Raw genomic sequence first — 25197 nt, 5'->3', positions numbered from 1 at the left:
GGGGAAGATGGCATTTGTTCCCTGGTGACACACTTTCTGTCTGTGGGTGGAGGGAGGGGAAAGGGGCTGTGTGGGAGGCTGGGTGAGTGGGGGTGAGGGCGTGAGGGTGGAGGGAAGTCACTCACTTAGCTCTTCCCTCCTCCTCCAGCTCCTCCCATGATACATCTTGGGGTCTGCTCTGTCCTCCCCCAGGAAGATGTCTATCAGGCCCCACTCACCTGGCTCCACACCAGCCCTGGGACCCTCAGTGGAGAGGCCCGTAGCATCATAGTTATGGAGTGAAACTGAGTCTGTCATGCATCGCCCCCTTTCTGGGTCCAAGAGCTTGGTGGACTCTGCGCCCAGGCTGAGGAGCCGCCCCTGCAGGAGAGGGCGTTGGCCGAGTGGAGCTTGAGGCAAGAGGGGGGGTAATGTGCTGGGGGGGCACGTCTGTGCCTTTGACGTCAGGAGCACCTGTGCCAGGCCCTTCCCTGGCAGTTGGGCTGGCCCGAGTAGTGTCTCCAGCCAGCATGGAGGGGCTGGGGAGGTGGTCAAGGCTGCAGCCCCTGGACCCCATGCTTTACTTTCGGTTCTGAGCAATCCAAATCCATGAACAATAGCTGGTTAGTGTAGAGGTGAGGGCATGCCATGCTGGCTAGGGATTAGCCTAGGTAGGGGGCTGGGGCCACTCAGCTCAGGGAAGGGCACCAGAGCAGCAGCCAGTGAAGGCCTCAGACCTTTTGATTCCCAGGCCACTGCTTTGCCCCAAGTTCGGTTGGGTAGAACACCCATGGGAATCCAGCCAGGCCGTCTTCTTTGTTCTCTTCCCCTCCCCCACCCTTTCCTTCCCTTATCCTCCCTCCCTTTTCCCTTCCTCTTCCCAGTCTGCTGCCTCTCTGTGTCTCATAGAGAAGCAGAGGACAGGTTCTGGGAAGCCAAGAGAAACTCAGCTATAGGAGATGGAGTCATTGCTGCTGCTGCAAAATGGCCTGGTTCTGGAGGGGTTTGGGGTGGGTCTCAGCCATTGTGGGCTACTACCCTTGGACTGTGGACCCAGGTGCAGTGCTAACCTTTGCCAGCAGGTGGCGTCTGAGCTTGAGAGTCAGGGAGGGGTGTTAGAGACAGGGCCCTTTCCTAGAGAAGAGGGCCCTGGCAGGTGGATGGGACTCAGGTCCTTTCTACTCATGGTCATGGTCCAGGCTGTGGAAGGAGCCAGGGCTAGCACCTCTGCAATCTGAAGGGGGCAGACAGGCTTACGCCATGAGGCTGCTGACCACCCATGGCCTCTGCTCAGGGCTGGAGGACCTGGCAGGCCTCTTCATACTGGCCCTGGCCTACCCCTTCCCATCTAGGTTTGGAGTCCTCTGAATCACCTGGAGGCTCTGAAAGCTTTGTGGCTTGATACCTTTTCCATCATTCTTTCATTTCTTCTCTTTCTTGCCTGTCTAAGCAGTTAGTATTTAGTAGAGGCATAGTGCTAGAAGTCGTGGGTGTAGCTAATTGTGATCCCTGTGGCTTGGGATCAGAGAGACAGAGAGACAGAGAGAGAGACATTGGAGACTTTCAGGGGGTGGAGGCTTTCTCAAGCATCGACCCAGGTTCTTAAAGATGGTTGGGTTGGAGGAGGTGGCAGGTGGAGGAAGGGACTGCTGATTAATGAGGTGGCCTGAACAGAGTTGCAGGAAAGCATGGAGGGGGTGGGGAGTCGTCTTATTGGGCAAAATATGGGCTGCAGGTTGGTGAGTAGTGCAGCTGAGTTTGCAGAATTGAGGCTGGGTCACCATTATGAAGAGTCTTAGCTGTTCTTTTCATGGTGTGAGCTGAGGAAGGAAGGACTTGAGGGACTTGCACCAAGGAGGTTGGAGGCTGGATGTTTTAGTCCCATAGGAGATGTCATCTTTTACCTCGTGGCTGAGTGGGGGGTGTATGCTTGAGTTGGGTGGGGAGTTTGAGGGTAGGAGTGATGGTAGGAGTTGGGAAGAGAAGATAGAGTTATCAGCTGCACCAATGTCATCTTCAGTATGGCCGCACACGCAGTCCCTACATATACCGAGCCCAATCTTACTACAATATAGTCTATGAAATGAACCAATGTTGTTTTTTGTTCTGGAATATAGTCGTATCAGATAAGGGCTTTCCAGCTCTGAAATTCTATGAAAAACCAAAGGAAATGAGGTCAGTTGCTGGAGGGGAGAACAGAAATGCCTTTGTTAGGATCAGCGCTATTGCCATGTTGAATCTTGGGGTCTGATATGTTCTCCCACACATGGCTTATCAGTCTTACCACTACGCTCCCCAGGGTGGGGATTTGGATGTGACTTCAGGTTGTAGCTTTTCACAGTTCCGAGGATGAATGGTGTGTGCTGCAAGTGCTCTGTTGCCCTAGATGGGCCACTGGACTAGGTATGGGTGGGGTGGCCATTTTTGTCAAGAAAAAAAGATAAAAGTTGGTTTGTCAGCTTTGTGGGGGTGGCAGAGGGAAGGTATTCTTGGTGCGAAGATCAGCTGGTGCAAAAACCGGGAGGTGAGGGAGGAGTTGGCCTGACTTGTGTGAGAGTGCCTGGTGGCAGGAGTATCAGTGGGGACAGCTACTGAGATGAGCAGGGGCATTCGTGGGGGCAAGGAAGGGGTGATGGGCAAGGATGGGGTGGTGGGCATGCATAGGGAATGGCCAGCTCTGGGGTGACCACTATTATTTCTGCATGCTCACATGCAGACAACTAGGAACAGGGCTCCCTCCCTGGACACCCCTTCCTCCAGCTGGTGACCGTCTACTGGGACTGGATTTCATTCTTCTGTTAGTTTTCGCCAGAAAAAACAGAACCAACAACAAAACAGAATGTATTTATGTGTGTGTATAAAACGAATAGAAATGGATTGACTGCCTTACGTGGTCATGGAGGCTGAGAATTCGGAACCCTTCAGTGTGGGCAGTAAAACTGAAGACTCAGAAAGAGCCAGTGTTGTAGTTCATGTCCAAAGGCTGTCTGCTAGCAGAATTCCCTCTTGCTTAGGGAGGTCTGTCTTGTTCTGTTCAGGTCTTCAACTGATTGGGTGAGGCCCACCATGTGGTGGTGGGCCACCTGCTTTACTCACAGTCCCCTGACTTGAAGTAAATCTTTTCTGAAAACACCCTTATAGAAAGCTTTAGAATAATGTTTGACTACATGTCTGGGCAACCCCCGTGTTCTCTCCATGCTCTTTCACACAAGCTTCAAGTTGAGCCTTTGAGAATGGACAGGACCCAAACTGCCTGTTGGTTTATTAGCTCCGTTCCCTTCGGCATGTTGCTTGTCTTCTCTGCCCTCAGTTTTTTGATCTGTGGAGTGGAGCTAATAACCACACCTGCCCACAAGCTTGATGTGGGGATTGAGTTAACAGACATGGGCACTTAGAGTGTGCTTGGCTTTCACCATGCTTTCTGAGACCTGGTCTGGTTTTCTGTGACAGATACTATTTTGCTAGAAGAATCCTCCTTTCTCTTTCTCTAGTGATAGTCCCCAGCCTTCCATCAGGGGGCTCCTTCCCTTCCATTACAAGTCACCTCAGTTTGCCTTTGGAGTCTACCCCTGGGCTTCATGAACACCACCCCTACCCCAGTGACCCCCACCTTGGCTGGGAGCTGCTGGCAGCCAAACGGGGCTGATTTAGCTGCTGTGTTTTCCAAGTGCTACAGCAGCACCTCCTTTGACCTTTTGGCCCCCAGAACTGACTCGTGGATGAGGGGTGGGTGGGTGGGGGGAGGTCTGGCTACTGCCAGGGGTGAGCCACAGGTGTCAGGGGCAGGCTTTGGTGGCTGTCTGTGTTCAGTTCCCTCCAGGCCTCCTCACTTGCAAGATGGCAGCGGACTTAGTTTCCTGTGGTGGAGGAGCCAGGTGTGTGTTGTACGCAGCCATGAGCAGGCCCTGCATTGGGAGGGAGGAGCTTCCTGAGCACGGAGCCCTGGTCCGGCAGACACGTGCTCCCAAGCCGCACACGAGTTCCTGGCGGAGCTCACCCCAGTCTCCCTCCTGCTCTTGTTTACTCACATTTACATGCTCTCCTCTGTGTCAGGGTGGTGCCTGCCCCGTGTTTGCCGACCAGCCAGCCTGGCCGTGGCTGCCCCTCTAGCTTTCGGCCGAGGACGCCTTCAGCGCTCCAGCTGCCTCCAGATTCACTCCCCCTGGTCTTGAGCACCTTTTTTTGTCCTGGCGTCTGAGTTGTCTGCACACAGCCCAGGAGAAGGCGACTGTTTGAGGGGTCTGGGGGGTGGCGTGGGGGGAGCTGCTGCCCAACAAGCTGTGTGTGGGAGGCTGGGGGTGAGGGGAGACAGCACCCCTCCTCACGACTCAGACTCATCCAGCCTTCCCAGCAGCTCTCAATAAAAAAATGCATTTATATTAGAAACAAAATGAAGACTAGAAAAACACCCCCCCCCAATAATGCTGAACATCAAAAGGAGATTTTTATCAATTATGAGAGAGAGATTTTGGCCATAAAATGGTAATTTAACGAGTGGGAGATGGATGGCAGGAAGCATTAATGTCAGCCTGGACGGATGGTTACCTTTAGTCCCCAGGAGGGGGACGGCTGGCTCCTCCCCCGCCAGCCAGGCCCGGCCCCGCCTTCTCAGCCCTGCGTCCTCTGTCCTCCGGCAGGCCCTGCGCCCCTCCTGGCCTGCCCACTCCTGCTTGGGGGCTCCCTCGGTTGGCTTTGAGGCACCTGAAGCCAGTTATTGTTGCTTCTGGATGAATCATAACAGAGCTTGGTCAAGACCCTCTCATGCTGGTGGAACGGAGATGCCCAGAGAGCTGCTCTCGGTATCCTTCCAGACTCGTTGCCTTCTCCCTCTTCACCCGACTCCACCCTAATGCGCAGGTTCACCCCGTTAACCTGTTTTTGCACCCCAGTCTGTCCTCTGCTCATGCCTTTCTCTCATTTTCCCCTGTGTACTCACAGAATCTCATCCTTTAAGTTCCAGGTCTAAATCCTGACACACACACACACACACACACACACACAACTTGACACATGCAACTTGACACACACACCTGACACACACACACACAACCTGACCCACACACAACCTGACACACACACCACCTAATACACACAACCTGACATACATATACAACCTGACACACACACAACCTCACGTGTACACAATGTGACACATACAACCTGACATACACACAATGTAACATAAACACAACCTGACTTACACACAATATGACACACACACCACCGGACACACATGCAACCTGACACACACACACAGCTTGACACACACACCACCTGACACACATATATAACCTGATACACACACAACCTGACATACAACCTGACACACACACAACCGGACACACATACAACCTGACACATGCAACCTGACACACATACAACCTGATACATACACAATCTGACACATAACCTGACACACACACACAACCTGACACACACACAACCTGACACATGTAACCTGACACACACACAACCTGACCCACACACACAGTGTGACACATACAACCTGATATACACACAATGTAACATACATACAACCTGACATGCACATAACCTGACACACACATCACCTGACACACATCCAACCTGATACACACACCACCTGACACACACACCACCTGACACACATATCTAACTTGACACATACATACAACCCTTCACACAATCTGACATACAACTTGACACACACAACCTGACACAGGCATGCACCTACCCCCTCCACCTTGCCAGGTGTCAGGCACTGTTTTAAAGGTTCCACATGGGTCAATTCAATTCTCATTTAAACCCTCCGAGGTAGATGCTATTATGAACCTCAGTTTACGGAAGGAAACTGAAGTGTGGTTTCTGGCCGGATCAGCTCCCTTGGCCTCCCCAGGCACCCCTAGTCAGGGTAAATGTGCTCTCCTGGGTCCCTTCTGCCCCCTGAGGCTCTTGTGCAGCTGTTGCTTGTGTCACGGCTGGTCGCTGCCCCCTCTGATATCCCTCACCGGGCCCAGCGTGGGTGCCTCACGGTGTTAGTAGAGGAGGCTGAGTTGGCTGCAGAATTACTCCAGCAGCCCTGTTCTGCAACACCGTCCCTGACCCGCGGTCCCTGTCAGGTTGCACTGGGCCCTTTTGTGAGTCTAGCATGGTTGGTTTTGACTGGGGGGATTGGAGGGGTGGTCATCTGGCCGGCTCAGTGCTCGTGTTATGTTCTCTGGGTGGTGGGTCTCCTTGTGGTGGGGTACCCTCAGTGAGCTGCCGAGTGCCTGGCACACGGAAGATGCGCAGTAATTGTCACATGCACTGCAAACTCCATCTGACGTGGGGCCTCCTGGCCTTTCAGGGCCTGGTGTCCTCAGGGTGGGGACTGCCCCAGCCCCGACTCTCAGTCTGTACCTGGCACATTCTTGTAGGAAGCTGGGGGCAGGGGACTGCGTGAGGTTGCTTGAGGCATCTTCACCACTGGGGAGGTTTAGAAGGAACAAAGGATCATTTCTGTGCTGCTGTGGCTTGAAGGCATTGGAGTCAAGAGCCTTGCAAACATCCCAAATGCTGACATAGTCTAACTGTATTGCTCGTTCTCTCTGTGCCTTAGTTTCCTCCTTTGTAAACAGGAGTGATAGGACCATTACACATTAATGTCTGTGAGGAGGATTAAGAATGCAAGATTGGGCCCACTCCACGCTGCTCTGCTCACCCAGAACATACAGATTTGTTGAGCAGCTGAGATGTTCTCACCTCTGTGCCAACGCTGGGGGGAATACAGCAAATGTCAAAGCCGGGTCCCTCCTTCCCTCCTTCCCCAAACCAGGCAGACAGAACAATACACAGAGGGAGTAATTAGAGAACAATTAAGCACTCAGCTGTGGGGCTGATGCAGGGAAGTTCAGGGGAAGTTCAGAAAAGGGTTCTGGGAGGAGGTAGGCCCTGAGCTGGCCAGGGAGGATCAGCTGGCTTTAAGGAACAAAAGTACCAGGGCACAGCGTCTGGGCAGGGGTAGCCTGCGGGCCAGGGCTCCGTCAGGGCCAGCAGGAAACTTGGTCGGGGATGTATTACGTGGTGACAGAGAGCACAGGCCAGTGGCTTACATGCACGCATGCAGCGTCTCAGCTCTGGAGGTCAGGGCTCTGAGGTCAAGGAGGGGTGGAGGCGGCTCACCTGCGGGCCCGGAGCTTCTCCCACCTGCTGCAGCCTCCGGCATTCCTTGGCTTCTCTCCCTGTTCTCTTTATACTGTCTTTCCTGTGTGTGTGAGTCTGTTCTGTGTTCATATTTTCCCTCTTTTTTGAATTGTACATTAAATTTCCTCTTATCCTCAAATTTTAGTCATTTTCCAGTTGTTTGTAATTTGTATCTAATTTGGGGAGAGCAACTTCACCCCTCCATAGTTGCACCCGATTCACTCACGCCCACCTGGCCAGGTCCATGCCTGTCGCCCAGCCCCTCTGATGCCCTTATTCTTTGCAGAGTCCACGGATTACTTCTGCGTTTTGCCAGTTTGTTTACTTTGGTTATTTATATTCCGCAAACGAGTGACGTCATCCAGGCACTGTTGTTCACTTTCTGACTTACTTCATTTGTCATCATCACCTCAAGATCCATGCATGTTGTCCAAAGGGCACTGTGTCGTTTTTAGATAGCCAGGTAGCATTCCATTGCATGTATGTTCTGCAATTTCTTTATCTGCTGCTGGGCATGTAGATTGGCCCATGACTTGCCACTGTGCATCACACTGCTATAAATTTCAGTGCATAAATGTCGTGTTTTCATAGTCTTTGGGAAAAAACGAGCCGTGGTATTCCTGGATCACACGGGCTTTTCATGGTTATGATTTTGAGGGACCTCCATCCCATTTTCCATAGAGGCCACACCACATGGTATACCACCAGCAATGGATGAGGGTTCCTGTTACTCCATGGCCTCGTCAACAGTTTTTCAGTCTTTTTGACCAGACCATTGCCGAAGAATAAGGTGATATCTCTCTGTGGGTTTGATGGTGTTTCCCTTAGAATAATATGTTGAGCATCCTGCAGCCCCTTAAAGGGCAGAATAATATCAGAATGGGACCCACTCTATGCCAGGAGGGTCTCTTAACTCAGTACATTGGCAACGACCCTATTTCCAGCTCAGGTCCCACCCTGGGTACCAGGGTCAGGACTTAGACCTTCTGCATAGGTGTACTTGGAGGCTACAACTGGAGCCCTCTGTTAGCGGGGTGCACTGAGTCTTCTGTGGTTGTAAGGATCAAGACCCCAATGCAAACAAGCTGAGGACAAAGGCAGGTGTATCAAGCTGAGAAAAAAGGCAGGTGCCTACACCCCTGGGGCTGAGTTGGACTGTGGACTCTCCCAGCTCACCTGTCTCTGTTTCCCAACTTCTCTGAGCAGGTTACAGTTGTGGGGCCTCCTTGGCCAGCTGCTGTCAGCACCTCTGCTTAGCTTTGCCCTGAGGAGGGACTTTCCACCTTTCATTTATAAAATTATAGATCAGGATTTTAATCGACTTAACCTGAGCCAGGCAGTGCTGGTTGAACAGTATCCCCAATGCTCCCCCAAGTTTATACCTATCTGGAACCTGAAGTAAAGGTTTTTGTGGGTGTAATGAGGGACCTAACGATGAGCTTATGCTAGCTCGAGGGGGTCTAAATCCCGTGATGGGTGGCCAGGTGGCCCCGGAAGACAACTTGGCATGAGGCAGCTGGAAGCAAAAGAACTCCAGAGAATCCTGGCATCCTCTGAGGCCAGGAAGGTCCCAGAAGCATCTTTCCTAGCATCTGTAGGGAGGGAATGTTGGCTAGCCGCTGGCCCCGACCTGGGCCCCCGAACTGAAGGAGACATTTTCTGTCGTTTTCCACCATGGAGTGAGTAGTAATTTGTTGCAGCAGCCCTGGGAAACAAGGCAAAGTCCTGTTCTCAGACCAGCCCTGTGATCAGAGGAGGGGCTCTATGGAGAAGTGTCACCTCACTCATCTGAACCCCATAGCTGGACTTAGAGTGGGAAGCATCACAGAAAAAGGCGTAGAGTTGGTGTGGCCAACTAAACTGTGGATAAGATTGTTTTGGTTTCTGGTTATTTGGTACTTTCTAGCTAGGTGCATTGAAAAGACGTTTGCATATACGGTGGCCGAGCTGTACACTTGGTAGATTTTACTGTTCCAACCTTCCCAGAGGCCCCGAGTCACAACCATGTGCAGCTAAAAGCTGCAGATACACGCCTGGAACTCTGTTGACTGGATCTCCATGTTCTCCGCAGGGTAGCCACTGGACCTGTGGAAGGTTGGGGTTCTGGAGGGCAGGAGTGGGTCTGGGGCACTGGACTTTGGGGAGTCCATACAGGCCCAATGCCTTGGGAATAATGTAAGTCAAGTTGGCTAATAGCATGTGTGCGTGGGCACAAGCCCCCGTGACTGACGTCTCAGCAGAGTCAGCCGTGCACAGGGTGGGTGGAGGGGCCCAAGGCAGGAGCCAGGCTGGGAGGCTCTTGTATCATCCATACCTGGCACAGGTGAATGCTGCTCACAGAGTCCTTTTGAGCGTTGTCCCCCACCTGGGGCTGTTTTTCTCTTCTCTCCATGCCCCGGAGCTGAGAATGGGTGTCCCAGGTCGGGCAATGAGTAGGAGACCACAAGTAAGAAGATGAACACTGCTCTTGAAGTTGCTGCCCACAGCTGACCCCATGCGCCCTGGAGCTGTGAGAGGCCTCAGGGCCCTCATGTTTTCCTTGAATGGAACCTGGAGCACCCCATCTTTCCTGCCCGGGGACAGGGTGTGGGTGTCTTCTCTCAGGTGTGGGCAGCATGGTTATGCTGACAGCAGTTTCCAGTGCTTCTTCTAGACTCCTTGTGGGCCAGAGGATGTCTGTTGGTGATGGCCGGAGAGGAAGTGGTCGTGAAAGGACGGCCAGGTCCTGCCTGCTCTTGTAGTGGACAAATTGCCTGGGTCACAACCTGACCTGGCTCACTGTGTGGATGGTCATTTGCTCTCCTGCTTGGGTGCTCCCAGAGATCGCAGTGAAGTGGCCTTGCAGCTCCAGGCAGTGGGAATGTGGTGCTGGGAAGAGAAGGCAGCTGGTGTGGCTGTGAGCTCTTGACCCCTGCAGCTGTGGGGTAGGAGCAGGGGAGGACAAAGATGAAGCCTGCAGGGAGACGGGGGATGGTGCCAGATACTCGCTTTCAAACCAGGGCCTCATTTAGTTCCCCTCATCCAGCCCAGGGGGAAAGTGGGGCTCTAGCCTGACCTCACAGTGGTGGCTGCTGCTGAGGGCTGATGCCTGCAGCCTGGGAAAGGGCCCTCGGCACAGAGGCTGTTCCAGGAATTACCGTGGGATTGGGCAGGGTGTTTTAGGTGGTGCCCTGCAGACACCCTGAAGTCCTCGAGCTGCCCTATGAGGGAAAGTACTTTATTTTTTATTATTTCCCTTTATAGAGAGAGGAGCCAACCAAGACCAGAGAGGTTAAGTCACATGCCTGAGGTCACACAGGAGTTGGAGCAAAGGCCTGGGCTCACTCCAGGACCAGGGTCCTGACCTTCGGCTCCTGTGCTCTGCAGGCAGCCACGAGCTTTCCCTCCTAGCAGGTAGTGGCTTCTCCTAACCTTCCTGAGAGGGAGGCGGTCCAGGCAGGTGAAGACCCCCTAGTAGGCCAAGCGGCCAAATATTTATTAAGAATTTTCTGTCCCCAGCATGTGTTACGCATTTTCAAACCAGGGCCTCATTTAATTCCTCTCACCAACTCAGCTAGGCTTTCCTGCTTTTTCCAGATGTAGAAACTGAAATCCAGAGACACTTAGTCACTTACTCAGGATCACACAGCAGGAACAGCGGTTCAGCTGGGACTGGCACACAGACCACTCACTGCCATTACCTAGGCTGCCTCATGGAGGTGAGGGCGGCATTCAGGGCCACACAGATGGGCCTGCGAGAGTCCGTCTGCCTCTGACAGCACACCGTCGGCCGCCCCAGTGCGGCTGGCTCTGCACCTACATCACCTCAAAAGTCAGATGATGGCCCAGCAGTTTGGGAAGTGGGGGAGGGGTGCTGGGGGGAGGGGTGGTGTCAGGCTCTTCTCCATCTCACCTCCTGAGAGGTGCCGCCCTCTGCTCACAGACCTGGGCTGGTGATGGTGACAAGGGGTCAGCTGTCCTCAGAGCCAGGTCCGCTTTAGGCGAGAGCCCTTTCCCTCTGGCCACCTGGTCACGTCTCCCCACTCGCTGTCCACCTGAAGCTGCCCCATGGCAGCAGAGGGAGGCGAGCCCTCCGCGTCTGACTGATTTATGTTCACCGTTGAAACAATAATGTTTAATCTGGAAAGGGCTAATCAATTTTTTATGCTGATTATGAATAGGCCAGCTGTGCCTGCTTCTTTATTCATGGAGCTTCAGGAACAAGCCCAGGTCCCAGGCCAGGCTCTCTGGGAGCTTCCTGCTTTGGGGGCCCTGCTTCAAGGAGAGCCGCTCAGCCACCTGGCTGAGCCACTCCGGGGGCAGTTCCAGATGTGCGCGTGCACACGTGTGCTCCTGCGTGCACGCATGTGCGTGCACACCTGTGTTTGTCAGGGTAAGTGGACTCCAGGTGGAGCACCGGATTCAGTACATGTGTGAGTATGTGCAGGGCATGGCTGCTGTAGGTCGGGGTTCCCTTAAGAGGGTGAGGACTGGAAGGTAATTGAAGATCCTAGAACCGGAAAGGCCACTAAAGATCAAGCATTCCAAACCCACCTTTTACATGCAAGGAACTCAGACCAGGAAGAGTGAAGCAGCTTCCCTATGGTCATGGCTGATTGGGGGAAAAGTGGGCCAGGCCCCAGATGCCCTTGCCCCTCACCAGCACCGGCACGCCCTGTAGTCGTACAGAGGGGCGGGACCCAGAGGAGACCCTGTGTGGGTGGCTGCAGTCACCCAAGTCTGGCTTCCGGAGCTGCAGTCGAGGTGGGGGTGGGGAAGTCACCAGAGGCACTTTATTTAGGGAGCTCCAGTTCAGCTGCTCTTGGAATCCATGGAGAGGGGTATAGGAGGGCTTCCTGGAGGAGGTGAAACGTGAGCAGGAGTTGAGTGCTGTAGAAAGGAGATTGGGCAGCGGGGCCTGGAGGGGGACATTGTGGCTGCGGGGTGGACGGAGTGAGACGGAGTGAACACGTGGAGGCAGGACTGAGAGTGTGTGGCCCACATCCTGGCACGTGGTCCCAGGGAGGTAGCTGAACCTTGAGCTAGAGCCGGGGCCTGGGTCCCCTTGGCCTGTGGCTGGAGGCATGGAGTCCTGAGCCTGGTGGGGTGCACGCAGACCTGCGAGGCCTGGCTCCTCCACAGGCAGGCTCCTGGGCGTTTGAACTGTCTGCTGACTTTCTCTCCTCTGGGCCTTCAGCAAGTATTTGTTGATTTGTTTATTGACTTCATAGATGTTTCCTGGGCGTCTGTTGTATGAGCCCTGCCTGGGGTGCCAGGGTGGAGAAACTGCCTTCACAGTGCGCGTGTTTTAGGGAAGAACAGTGAAGCTGTTGGACAAGTTATCAGCAAGAGAACATTCAGTGACACTGTGGTTAATGCTACTGAGGAAAAGGATCGGTCAAGGGGGACGGGGCGTCTGTCCTGAGGAAGGGGCTAGTAGGCGGAGCCCAGCAGATGTTCAGGGAAGGTGGAGCAGGATGGAGAGCAGAAAGAGCAGGCTCAGTCCAGGGACAGAAAGCGTGGTGAGCAGAGAGGCACAGCGGGGCTGCAGAGGCGGGGTGTTAAGGAGAGTGGGGTGGCAGCCATGATGACTTGATGCAGAGAATGGCTTGGCCTGGGGCCAGCAGGGGCTGGGTGGGACTGGAGACCTTAGGGGCTCTGCGGTTGGTGAGGGAGGGGATGGGTGCAGAGTGCAGGGATGTCACTTGGAGACTCAATCAGCAGGACTCCAGGATGAACGGAGGGGGGCAGGGCTCGGACAGGTGCCCGTCCACTGCCTGGCGGAGGTGCCCGTGGGCCTGGAGGAGAGGGTGGGCACCTGTGTTAGCAAGTCCTCTTGCTAGTGGTTTAGAGGTGGGTTTTCTATAGGGCTGGGATTTGCACAGTGGCCCACTCTCTCCCCAGAGTAGGGGTGGGTGGGTGGGTTGGTGGTTTGAAAAGCCCAGAGTTCACGGGGGACTGAGCAATTTGGATTTCAGCTCCAAGAGGCTGAGATCCAGCACCGAGTTCTTGGTTTCCAGAATTTAGAATAAAGAGTTCTTAGCACCCTCGTCTAAGAAGGGCGCTGGGACTCTGTGTGTTGTGTGTGGGGGGCATTGGTGTTGTGTATCTGTGCAGTGCTGTCTGTCGCTATGGCGCATTTGCGCGTTGTATGTTTGTGCCTTTGTATGTTCATGGGTGTGTGTGTTTTGTTGTCTGTTTGCCTGTGTTGTCTGTGCATGTGTTCCCGAGCTGGGTTTGTGGCAGTTTGAGGAGCCGTGTGACTTCAACAGCTGGAGCTGCCTCCCCGGATTGTCGGGGTAAAACCATCATGTGTGGTGGCCCAGGGCCCCACACGCTTCCCTCCTTCCCTACACCACTCTCGGTGTGTGAGCTGATGGTGCGTTGTTCTGTGTGTGAATGAAGAGGAAACTGGGCTCTGGGGGAGTGAGGTAGATGTTATTTAGATAGGTTTTGAGATTTGACCTAAGGGAGATCTGGGAAAGGGTGACATGGACAGGGTAGCTGGGGAACCCCAGGAGCCAAGGCCCCCAAGCCCTGGAGGGGAGTCAGGACTGCCTCTGGGGCCGTCACTGGGCACTGGAGAACCAGAGGCCTTGGGGCCCCTCCCCTGATGCCTTGACTTCGGGGTCACATCTGCTTGGGATGACTTGATTCATTCTTGTCTCCCAACTGGACTTGAACTTCCTGCAGTGACTCTGAAGGGTGGTGGTGCCATTTGGACCTGCTCCCTGTCAAGTCCCTGGAGACAGCACAGTGCCCTGTGCATATCAGTCACTCAAGAAATGCTTGTTGATGTTAGTGAATTTATACCTGTCTGTAAGATGGGGGTAATTCTATCTTGTCTGCCAAACCTGGAGAGGGTTAAGAATTACATAAGAGCATGTTGATGGCCATAATGCACATGCAAGAAATTCCCCAAGGTGGGACACTCACTCCCTACAGAGCAGAGATAGCCTGACATCATTATATACCCACCAAGCTCAAGTTCAAGGAAAAGGTCATAAGTTCTCTGGAGGGCAGGCTTGCAGGGGAAGCTATAGTATTCAGCTGCCTGATTAGGGGCTGAGCTCCTGGTCCCACCTGTTTCCTGGCCCTGTGATGGGGTGTGGAGACTCCCTGGTCCCCCACTGGGCTCTCTGTAGCTCATTCCTCTGTGCCTTGATCACCGAGGGGATACCTGTTCAGTTCTGGCTGTGGGGGTCCCACTTGCTACTGCACTGTGTCCAGGATCTCTGGGCTCTTCCACCCCAGAGATCTCTGTCAAAAACAGAGACCTATACCTGTCACTCTGTGAGCCTGTACAAGTTATTAAGATAGGGAACATTGAAAGATTAGATTTATGACAGTCAGTGGTGGATTATGAAGAATAATTTATCAAATGTCAGTGCCTGCAGCCTACAATTTACAGAAGGTTTGCTTAAGCTGAGGGGATCTGATTGGCCGCCCCCTCCCCCACCACTAATGAATGACAGATCTAATGGATGGCTTCCCAGGCTGGCCAGCCGCATCGGGTATTTATCTGCTTTTTATTAATCATTATTATCACAACATTTCCATAGAGTTGCTCCACCCACAGCTTGACGAGCCCAGCACCAAGAAGGCTCCCTGGCCACACTGAGGGAGGTGTAGGCCCTTCTGGACATGCTTTAGCTAGTGGGGTCAGTTGGAAGACCCAACATCCCTGCCCCAAGAAGAGGCTAAGGAAAATCACTCCTCAGCTGCATTCACTCCCTCGGATGTTCCCGGCACCACACATGTGTCAGCTGCCTTTGAGACAATGCTGAACCAAACCAGACAGAGTCTGCGGTCTAGACAGGACAGGGACAGGAAGCAGTGGAAGTGTGGCCCTGAGGAGGGCCAGCAGTCTGAGAACGTATGTGGGAGTCTTCTCTGAGGAAGCGACATGTGAGCGCTGATTTGCAGGATGAGCAAAACTTACTACAGTGTGGAGGGGGAAAGGGATCCTTGAGGGCACGCAGCCAGCACATGGGCGGGGGGCGGGGGGTGCTGGACGGAAGCCATCTGGTGGGGGTAGAGCGAGCTGAGGGGTAGACTGGGGGTGGGGTGGGAGAGGTGGGCAGGGCAGAGCCGGGGGGTCATGTTCGGGATTTGGGTCCTGGGACATTGGAGAAGTGGTCTGAGGGGAAAGAATGGCATGATCAGCTCATGTTTAGAGAACTCACCTCACTGCTGTGGAGGGGGCGCCTGGAGAAAGGGAGGTGATTGGGTGGGCAGACAGGAGCCTTTACAGTCCCTGGGAAAAGGAACCAGAGTCCAGAATTGCTTACTCTTTGTCCAGTGCTCTTTGACCACCCTGTCCTCGCCGGGGCAGGGTTTCGACTCCTGCGGCAGCTCTGGTCCTCCAGAGGCTCTTCAGACCGTGTGTGGGCCCTCATCAACCACTCTGTGGGTACAGTGGCACCAATGTCCCTATTCTACACATGGGCAAACTGCAGCTCCTGGGCCTCCGTGGAGCCAGAATCTGCTCCAGAGTTTGCATCAGAACCACGGAGCTTAGGGGGCAGACCCAGACACCGTGGCCCGAGGGTGTGGCTGCTCCTGCTTCAGCTGCTTGTCCCCTTCCTGATGGACCAGCTCATTCTGATCAGTGATGCTTTCACAGAGCCAGGGGGCGATTACCGTGTACCTGGAAGCTCTTCCACATATTGGTGAGAGTTGAACATCGCGCCAGCCTCCTTGCAGGGATCTGGGCAGGGACACTTTGGTAATTTCTGGGTTGACCTGAGTGCTGAAGGGCCTCAGATTCTGCCGTTGACCCTTTGTTCTGGCTTCATAGCTTGGCAGCAGCAATGGCTAATGGCTCTGGAAGAACTGACAGCTTGATCTTTCAGAACCTCAGAAAGTACACACATTCCATGGAAGCCAGGGTCTGTGTGTCCTTAAGCTGTTATTGTCATTATTATTTTTTATTATAATAAATTGCTTTGTGTGGGAAGCTGAGGGTGAGGTGCTCCCACCTTGAGACCGCGGCTGTTGGGTGTGGAAGGAGAGAGACGTAAGGATGCGTTGTCCTCTCTTTTGATCCTCATAGTGATTCAGAGGTCCCCTCTTCTTATCCAGGGGCCCTTTAGGATTGGGGGTGGGTAGGAGGCCCTGTCTCCAGCAGACCATGCTAAGAGGCAAGTGTGTTTTCAGAGAGGCTGCTCCCTCTTCCATGAGGACATTCTGCTGCTCTGAGCTCTCTCTGTGGCCAGAGTCAATGTCTGTTTTTTTGGCCCATGAGCTGACATGGATTCTGCCGTGGGATGGGCCTGTGGTAGATATTTGTTGACTGATTGGCTTAGGCTAAGGAATGACACTTGATTTCATTTCCTATATTACTCTGGGCAATGGTAGTGACTGCCTGGAGCACTGAAAGCTTTTGAGGCATCATCTGGGCTCAGTGGGAGTGAAAGCTGGGATTGATTAGTGACGCCTGGCCAGGGTGTGCTTGGGATGTATTACTTGCTATTGTTGCGTAACCAATTACCCCCAAACTTAGTGCCTTAAGATAACAAGCATTTGATAGCTAATACTTTCTGTCGGTCAGGAATTCTGAGTGACTTGCAGGATGGTTCTGGATCAGAACCTGTCATGAGGTGGCAGTGAGGATGTTTCCTGGGGCCACAGTCATCGGAAGACCCAAGTGGGGCAGGGATGTGCTTCCAAGATGGCTCATTCTTGTCAGAGGCCTTGATCCCTCACCACAGGACCTGTGCACAGGCTGCTTGAACATCCCGTGACATGGACGCTCATTTCCTCCCGAGCACGTGATCCAAGAGGGCAAGGAATATGCCACTATGACTCTTCAGGCCCCCACGGAAGTCACATACTCTATTTCCGCCACCATGCTGTTTGTTAGAAGCAAGTCATTAGGGTCAGGATGGGGGGAGACGCCACTTCTTAAAGGAAGGAGTATTTAAAAGCTCATGAACATATTTTAAAACCTCCCAGAGGGAATGAAAGCAAAAGTGCTAGCAGTTTGCTGTCACTATGAGATACAGGAATGACCCTGGAGAGGTGGGTGAAAGCCAGGCATGCAGCAGGGATTGCAGCAAAATGGGGTGTCAGCTGGAAGGGCAGTTGTTAGATGCAGGGGTGCCTGAGGCAGGACTCCAGAAATGGTGTCTGAGGAGGGGAAGGTGAAGAGGTTATGGTGGGTTTTCTGGTCAAGGCAGTGGTCAGTGTTTTGCAGGGTCCTAGCTAGAGAGAGCTGTCTTTCACCTTGGGCTGGGGGTGGGCGAGTTTCACTCCATCCATGCCGTTAGCCTGAACTTGTCCCTCTCCCCATCAGGCTGCAGTGGATGGAAGTGGACTCCCCACCAGGGGTGGAGAGGGCTATCTCAAGAACTCGAGAGCCAGATGCTTGCTGCTGATGCCATGGTAACCTTCCTGGAGTGAGCTGGGCAGTCTCCCTAGCTTAAGTGGCAACTGCCTGGCCTTGGCATCCAGGCCCGTCTCTGCCTGCCTAGAGGCAGGCTCCCATCTTCCTCTGCAGCTGTACAACTCAGGGCTTTAGAGCATAGTCTTATGGTGATGCAGCTTCTATGCCAGAATAGGTCTGTTGTGAGTGAGCGAGGGACAATAGAATGGAGTATTTCAAACTGGACCACCTTGAGAGCTGAGGACACCCCCCATCCTGTGACTGGTAAACCACATGCTCTTGGGGGACTGGCCAAGACACTCAAGCAAAAATGCCCCAGGAGTCACACCTTGGTTTTTCCAGAAGCTCCTGACTTCCTGTCTCTTTATTGGGGGCCAGATAATGTGGGCCAGTGTTTGATTGCTCACATGGCACTTTGGAGACATTGCCCATTGTGGGAATCTGTCCCGCTCACTTTCTGGAGAATCTGCTCTTGGTTCTGTGCTGGGTGTGATTTCATGGGGTTTCCAGAGTCCTTGACCTCACCCGAAGCCAGCCCCAACCTCTGGGCTTCAAAGCTCCCAGAGGATGACCCATGTCTTGCCCTTGAGATGTTTTCCTGATCATAAAAAAACAATCAATTACACACCCCCCTTTACCTTTATATACAAACACACACCTTGAAAAAAAGAAAGAAAAAAAAACATACCATGCAAAGAAACTTTTGCCTGATTATTTTTTCCTTTCTCAGCAAGGACATCGATATATTTGAATCATGTGCCGACGGTAATTAAAAAGCACATAACTAGTCATTTTAAAACGTAGTTGTTTTACTTAATTGATTTTACTGCCAGACCCAGAGGAAAAAAAGGAACCCGGAAAGAAAGCTCAGAAGAGAGCCAGGTTTCTGGGGGCCTGGAGGCAGGGAAGGCCCGGCTGGACTCTAATTGCTGCAAATGCTGCCCTTTGTTTTTGCTAATGCCTTCTGCTGAAAGGACTGGGGGTACAGGCCTGTTGGCAGGGGGGTGGCATTTGTGTCAGCTGGATGGGGGTATAATTCTGCTTTTGGGACAGGGTCTATTTGTCCTTACTATCTATCAGCATAAAGTATTTCCACTGAACACTTTGAATCAAGGTTCCATTTAGAGATACTTTATTCATATTTAATTACAGGCTGCAGCACCAATCTTTAATTACCTTTTTTATAAGCCAGCTAGGAACATCCACTGGCAATCAATTATTGTTGGGTGTTTGTGTGTATGCACGGAGGGTGTAAGTGTGTGATTGACTTTCTGAGAGAGGTAGAGGATAGCTATGGGGGGGAATGGGAGAGGTGGGGGTACAATGGGGTATCTGCCTGTGCCTGGGGTGTGGTACCTCTCCTTTCCATGCCTCTGTTTCTCTGGTCAAATTGGGGATTTGGGCATGTCCTTCGGGTCTTGTTCAGGGCACTGAGTTGACAGCTGGGCTTAGGTGGTGTCTCAGGACCCCCTCACCCCCTCATCAGGCAGGGGGACATGGGAGGCTATCCCTGAGGATCAAGCAGCGCAGGCTTCCTCTTACTGGGAGAGTGGAATTCGCTGCCTGACCCTTTCTTTCCTCCTCCACGCTCCATGCTCCTGGCCCCACAGACCTGTTTGATGCCTCGTCACTCTCTTGTTTGCGAGGAAGGACTCTGACCTCCCTGCACCGGTACTGACTTGGAGACACGTGTCTGCAGAGAATGAGCAAATGTTCCCAGGAGCCAGCAGAGGCTTGGTGTGGGGTCAGATGCCCCCACCCACTCCATCCCTTTGCAGGGGGAAAATTGGGCCATTTCAGCTGCCCGGGAGGTAAGGTCTGAGTTCACAGCTGTGCTCCAGAAAATGTCCTCTTTGGTGCTCCTTCTGGAACTGTCTGTGGGTTTCCAGAGGTACTCAGTGTTGGCTTCATGATGTAGTGGCTGGGAACGTTGCTCGAGCTATGCCCTCTTCCTAATTGTGGGTCCCTGTCCCAGTGAGGGAGAGGAGAAGGGATGAAATTCATACTTCTTTGGGGTGTTCTTGGGGGCACAAATAACCCAGTGAGGAAGGAGGACAGGGAAGCCAATCTGTACCCATCCCCCGTGGCAGAGAAGGGTAGGCCCGCCTCACGTTGCCTGGACCTTTGGCCTCTGCAGAATGTTGATAAATGAGATGGAGTTTAGTGAAAAACCACAAAAATGATGACAGAGCTGGAGAGAGTGATTTATGAGATGAGATTAACAAAGTGACGGTGCAGCCTAGCAACAGGGGGTGGGGTGGTGGCCGTGGGTCGTGTGACTTCTCAAGTCCAGGTGGGGGAGAGGGGCTCAGGGCTAGGACAGAGAGGCTGCTGCAGAAGTGGGGGCAAGGGAAAAGGGGGGGCACGGTGGGATGGGCTTCTGCATGGGGGGATGTGAAGAGGGACAGGCATGGGATTGGTTAGACATGTGCGTGCACGTGTGTGTGTGTGTGTGTTGTGTGAATGTCTGGACCTCCTAGAACTGTGAGGCTATTCAGGGGCTTTAAGGAATGGAGGGGGAGAATTTTAGCCTTGGCCAATCCTGCAAGAGGCTTTTGGGGACCTCCTTCCCATCTGGTAGAATATATCTGGACTATGTAGGTGTGACCACTCAAGTTCTAAAGAATTTTTCCTTCAGGATAATTGGCATGGCATTTCTAAGAGGGAGGAGAGGGAGGAAGAAGGGAAGAGAAAACGAAGAGGAAGAGGCATCCTTTCCATTTCACGGAGGAGGAAGGCACAGAGAGGACTGGGTGTCTGCCCGAGGTCACCTTTGGGGGGCGCTGCAGGTGGGAGGACCAAATGCAAGGCTCTGGCCGGCATCCCTAGGGCCCCTCCTGGGTGGCTGAGAATGGACTTGGGGACTTCTGGAGGGAACAAAAGGTGGGTGCTGGGGGTGGAGCTTCCAGCCCCATGTTCTCTGAGCATCCCAGGCGATCGAACTGGAACATCTGATCCCTTGTGCTGCCTGGGACTCGGGTTCTGTTAACTTTCGATCACCCACAGGTGAAACTCCCAGATACACACTGGTGGATAATTGAAAGGGGTGAAGTGTAGTTCCGAACATTCTGGGCAGTGCTCTTGGCCCTGCACAGAGGGGCTTGTGCGCTCATGTATGCAAGCAAGGTCTCCACACTTGGGTGCTGGCCAAGCCCCCCACGCTCCTAGTGTGACTCTCGAGCCCCGCAGGCCAGCACTGGCCAGTACACGCCACCCAGAGCAGCAAGTCTCCGTGGGGCCGTCAGGCCTGGCTGGCTCTGGCCCATCCTCTGGCCCATCTCAAGGAATTTCAGTGTCTTCTCAGCAGCCCTGTCCTCTCTCTATTCTTGACAGATCCACGATTTGTTTGTGAGCTTCGATGACACCCCTCTGGGGGCTGCCTCCCTTGCCCAGGTCCACAAGGCGGTGCTGCATGATGGGCGCACAGTGGCTGTGAAGGTCCAGCACCCAAAGGTGCAGGCTCAGAGCTCCAAGGACATTCTTCTGATGGAGGTGAGAGCCTTCCCCTCTCTCCTTCATTTTGTATTCCCTGGGATCCAGACAGTCCCCCAAAGCTGGTTTGTGGCAGTGGGTGGCGTGTGGCGTGAGCAGCGGCGGGAGAGGACCAGGGCAAGGGAGGTGTCTCGCGGTGCCATGCCCACAGGTCACCTGGGTCCAGCACTTCTCTCGTTTGCTCCTGGGGACTGACTTGGCACATGCTGACCAGCAGCTGGGGTCAAGGGGACCTCAAGTCTTGTTGAAACGAGGCCAACCAAAGGTGTTTTTTTGGGACATAGAACAAGTTGCATATTGATTTGTTAACAAATAGCAAAAGGCAGCATGTGGTCAACCAAGGGATGTGAAAACGACAGACAAGCCAATCACAGAGAAATGCTTCTGCATATTGTTTGCTTGCCTGCTACTTGTTTTGCATGAACGAACTTGCTTGCCCACAATGGCCCTGGGGAAAGCTCTGGGGGGAGTGGCCCTTTTCTCGCTCCGTGTCTGGAACATTGGAGACAGGGGAGCAGCATGGGCTCAGTACCCGCTCCCCCCCAAGTCCCAGCACAGGGGAGCCAGCACCCCTCACAGGTCAGCCCAGCATGCCCCTTTCCTCCTTTTCCTCTTCGGACTTTCCTCACTTTGGACTCGGAGTTTATTCTTTTCACTCACTTTCAAGAAACTGCATGACACTCATGGGGTTGGGCCGGGGGCAAGGGCTCCAGCCCCTGGTGGGAGCTGGGTTTGGGGGAGTGGTGAGCGTGATCTCAGGCAGCGCCTGTATCGTGGAAGAGACAGGTCTGCACGCAGACCCACAATGGGCCGTGAGCGGCCAGTGGGGGCTTGGCTCATACTCTGTGGTGCTGTGCGGGGCCGATAGGTCATTATTGGGCTTCACTCAGGAGCTGGAGTTTGAGTGGACACTTGAAGAGTCCGAGGGACAGCAGGCAGGGCTGGGGCGCTGGGCCTGTGCAAAGGACCCAGGTCTTAGAGGATCCAGGTGTGCTGGGAGGACTTCAGCTAGCTCAGGTGGTGTGAGCTGGGGTGGGAGGCAGGGCAGGTAGGCAGGACACACGGGGGCGGAGGGTGTCTTGCCTTCCAGGGAAGACTAGAATGGCATATACATAGCAAGTGCGTATTTACTGTGGACTGAGCATTTGATTTTTTCCTGTAGTCAGTGGGGAACCATTTAAGAATTTTAATCAGGGGAATGTCATGATCAGATGTGCATTAGAAATAAAAATCTGTTGGCAGTCTGGAGGATGTATCGGAAGGCAGAGATGGTAGCCAGGGAGACTAATTGCAGGGACGCTGCACTGGTCTGAGAGAGACATGCCGTGAACCAAGGCGGCGTAACTGGAGCGGAGGGGAGGGACGGGCTCGGGGTGGACTCATCAGGACTTGGTGACCTGCTTTACCTGGCTCCAGCAACTGCTGGAGGACTGAGGAGGAGGAGGAGATGAAAGCAGGTCTCTGGTTCCTGGATGAAATGATTCAGCCTGGGTGCCTCTAACCAGGTCTATCAGTCAGGAAGCAGCTGGTCAAAAAAGAGTCACTGTAGGTATTTCAGAGGAATTTAGAACAAAATGGGGTCCACGGGAGATGGGATTACTGAGAGCCAGGTGGGATGGTGAGGCAGTTCCCAAGAGGAAGCAGGAAGCTACTGCCACCCTCCAGGTGGAGGGACCAAGAAAAGATGCAGCTCTTTGGGGCTTGGGAGCTAGGAACTCGTGGTGGAAGCCACGCCACCGGGACTGGCCCTTGGGAGCTGGTTTGCAGGTGTTGGGCCCGTCACCTGGGCCATGGGAGTTGCTGGAGCAGCAGATTTTTAACTCCTGTCCCCCAGTATCCTGGTATCCCCGAGCATTGCCCATTGGTTAACCTACTAGCCTATTTGCAAGGGAGCCTGGGAAATGTAGTTTCTTCTGAGAGCAAAGAGGTTGGGATGTAGGTCAGAGCAAAGTGAAATGGACAGTGGAGCAGCCAGGGGGAGGAAGAGATTGCAGGCAGACTTTCGGGCCAGGACCCCTCTGCAGTTCAGGCTGGACATACGGATTTCGGGTGTGTCAGCAAGGAGACGGGTGATAACTCAGTCTGGGGGAGTGTTGAGAGAATCAGCAAAGGTCCCAGACAGAGAGAACAGGGGAGAGAGGGAGAAAAGACACGTGCGTGACCCAGGCGTGTGCATGCCAGGAAAGCCCTGTGAGGGGCATCCGCACTGGCACCTGGGAGTGTGTTTTGGGGGGCGAGGTCCTGGAGGGAACTGAGGAGGCCCGTTGGAGGAGAACCACGACAGGATGCTGCTGTATCCCCTGAAAACTGTCACGCAGAGCATCCTGGGCGCTGTCTGAGCTGCATGAGCCACCTCAAGCACAGTGGAGTCATGTCAGCATGGTTGTGTGTTTTGCTCATGGACCTGCAGTCTGGGGGGCGCAGCACGGAGGGTCCCCTGTGTTAGGAGGGCCAGCTGGGGTGGCTTGCCGGACTGGACACCCTGCTTCCAGGCGCTCACTCGTGTGTCAGGCGAGTCCATGGCTGTTGGCTGGGACTTAAGCGGCTGTGGCCCAGGCCTGCGTCCCCCTCCTGGACAGCATCTCTGGGCCTGCACTTCCTCATCGTGGCGGCTGGCTGCTAGGAGGAGCATCCTGGGAGGAGCGGCCTGGGAGTACACCCCAGCGGTGTACTTCTGGGCCCTGTTGATGGCGCCTGAGATGGCAGCCCCTAGTGGCATGGTTCTAGAAGACTTAGAATGGGAGACATTGTTGCTGTCTTGGGGAAATAGACTCTGTCAGGGTCACGCAATGTTGTTGAATGACTGTAGATCAGATTTGTGAAGTTCTGAAAAGGGGCCTTTGGCTTTGGCATGTTCTTGGAAGAGCGGTGAGAGTGGGGTGGGTGGAAGAGAACGGAGACCCCAGAACTGGGGCCAGTTACCTAGAATACTCTTTTCATGGTTCACCTCAGACAGTGGTGGAGAGTGAGGAGGGCGGTTAGAGCAGAGCACAGGATTGAGGCTGGGAGGGGGTGGGCAGGCTTGGAGAGGGGGAAAAGCAGCGGGCTAGGGGCATTCAGGAGAGAGAAGTAACTGCTAGATCAGGTCCAGGAGACTCACGGGGTTGCGCCTCCGAGGACACAAGTGAACACGTTAGTCTTTGATCAGCTCTTACTTTGAGATCAGAGGAAGGTGGCGAGGCTGGGCACAGATGAGTGTGTGGGGGCTGGGGGGGGAGGGGGAGGGAAAGTGGGCAGCGGAGTTGTTCCAGCCTGATAGCCTCTATTTTTTCTCTGAAGTGGGAGGCAAGACCATCTGCTGAGAATGAGGGGTAGGAGGTGGCACTGGAGGCTCCAGGCGGGGGTGAAGGTTTGGAAGAGCTGCTGCATGCCCGGGAAAGGCAGCTGACCGGGATTAGGGTCTGAGTATCCCTGGGCACCACAGGGAAACCTGTTTTCTGGCGCGCCTGTTGGTGCCTGTGGAGCAGCCATAGCTGGGAGTGAACTGAGGTCTCAGCAGTCTCTGGGTGTCCTGAGACCCAGCAACCCTCCTGGGTCAGGTGGGGGCCTGCCTCTGCCTGGCAGCAGACTCCTCTTGGGTGGGGAGGGCAGCTGGTGCCCATTCTCTGCTCAGCCCCTCGCTGGCTCCCGAAGTGGTGGCGGCTGTAGGACAGTTGCAGCAATAGCAGTGACAGCGATCTGGCGTTTTCCTCCCCGAGATAAGCATCATTCAGATGCTGCTTTGGGGAAGTACAGCTTAGCGGCCGTGTGCAGAGGACACGTGGCTCCTTCCTGGTGACTGAGAGCGTGAGGGCTGTGACCACAGGGCAGGTCAGAGACCCACACCCACCTCTTTGAGGGGAGAAGCTGGCAAGGAGACCCGAGGTCACCAGCTCTATGGACCATTGGCATGAAGGACATACTGGTGGCACCGCCCTCTCCTTGGGCGTGGTCTCTTGTCCCATCTGGCTGACTTGATCTTGCCACTGTCTGGTCACCCCTCTCTGCTCTAAAACTAAGAACTCAGTTGGAAAGCTCATATTACTGGATATTTGAAATGAAGTTTCTGTTGTTTTTTTTCCTTGAGTGCACACTCAAGACGGTGTCTTGGTTTCAGAAATGACAACTGTAACCCCTTAGGTGTGCTTGGCAGGAGAAGAGTGATTTTTGCAGGGGCATCAGGGCTGCCTTCGCTCCTTTTCTGCTTCACCTGCAGGTGC

General features: G+C 53.9%; 1 protein-coding gene across 2 annotated transcripts in view; it reads left to right on the top strand.

Annotated features, from left to right (window-relative positions):
* ADCK1 (aarF domain containing kinase 1) overlaps positions 1 to 25197 on the top strand; it is a 91431-nt gene that overhangs the window by 35627 nt on the left and 30607 nt on the right. For both annotated transcript variants that reach the window (XM_004682049.2, XM_012724310.1), the window contains exon 5: positions 20840 to 20998. In XM_004682049.2, coding sequence (XP_004682106.1) covers positions 20840 to 20998 — 159 coding nt within the window. The remainder of the gene's footprint in view (positions 1 to 20839; positions 20999 to 25197) is intronic.

This window comes from Condylura cristata, unplaced genomic scaffold (assembly GCF_000260355.1).
Source record: "Condylura cristata isolate star-nosed mole 26May11 unplaced genomic scaffold, ConCri1.0 scaffold00013, whole genome shotgun sequence".
Classification (NCBI taxonomy): domain Eukaryota; kingdom Metazoa; phylum Chordata; class Mammalia; order Eulipotyphla; family Talpidae; genus Condylura; species Condylura cristata.
The sequence above is the reverse complement of the archived record's forward strand: the minus strand, read 5'-3'. Positions and strand labels throughout refer to the sequence as shown.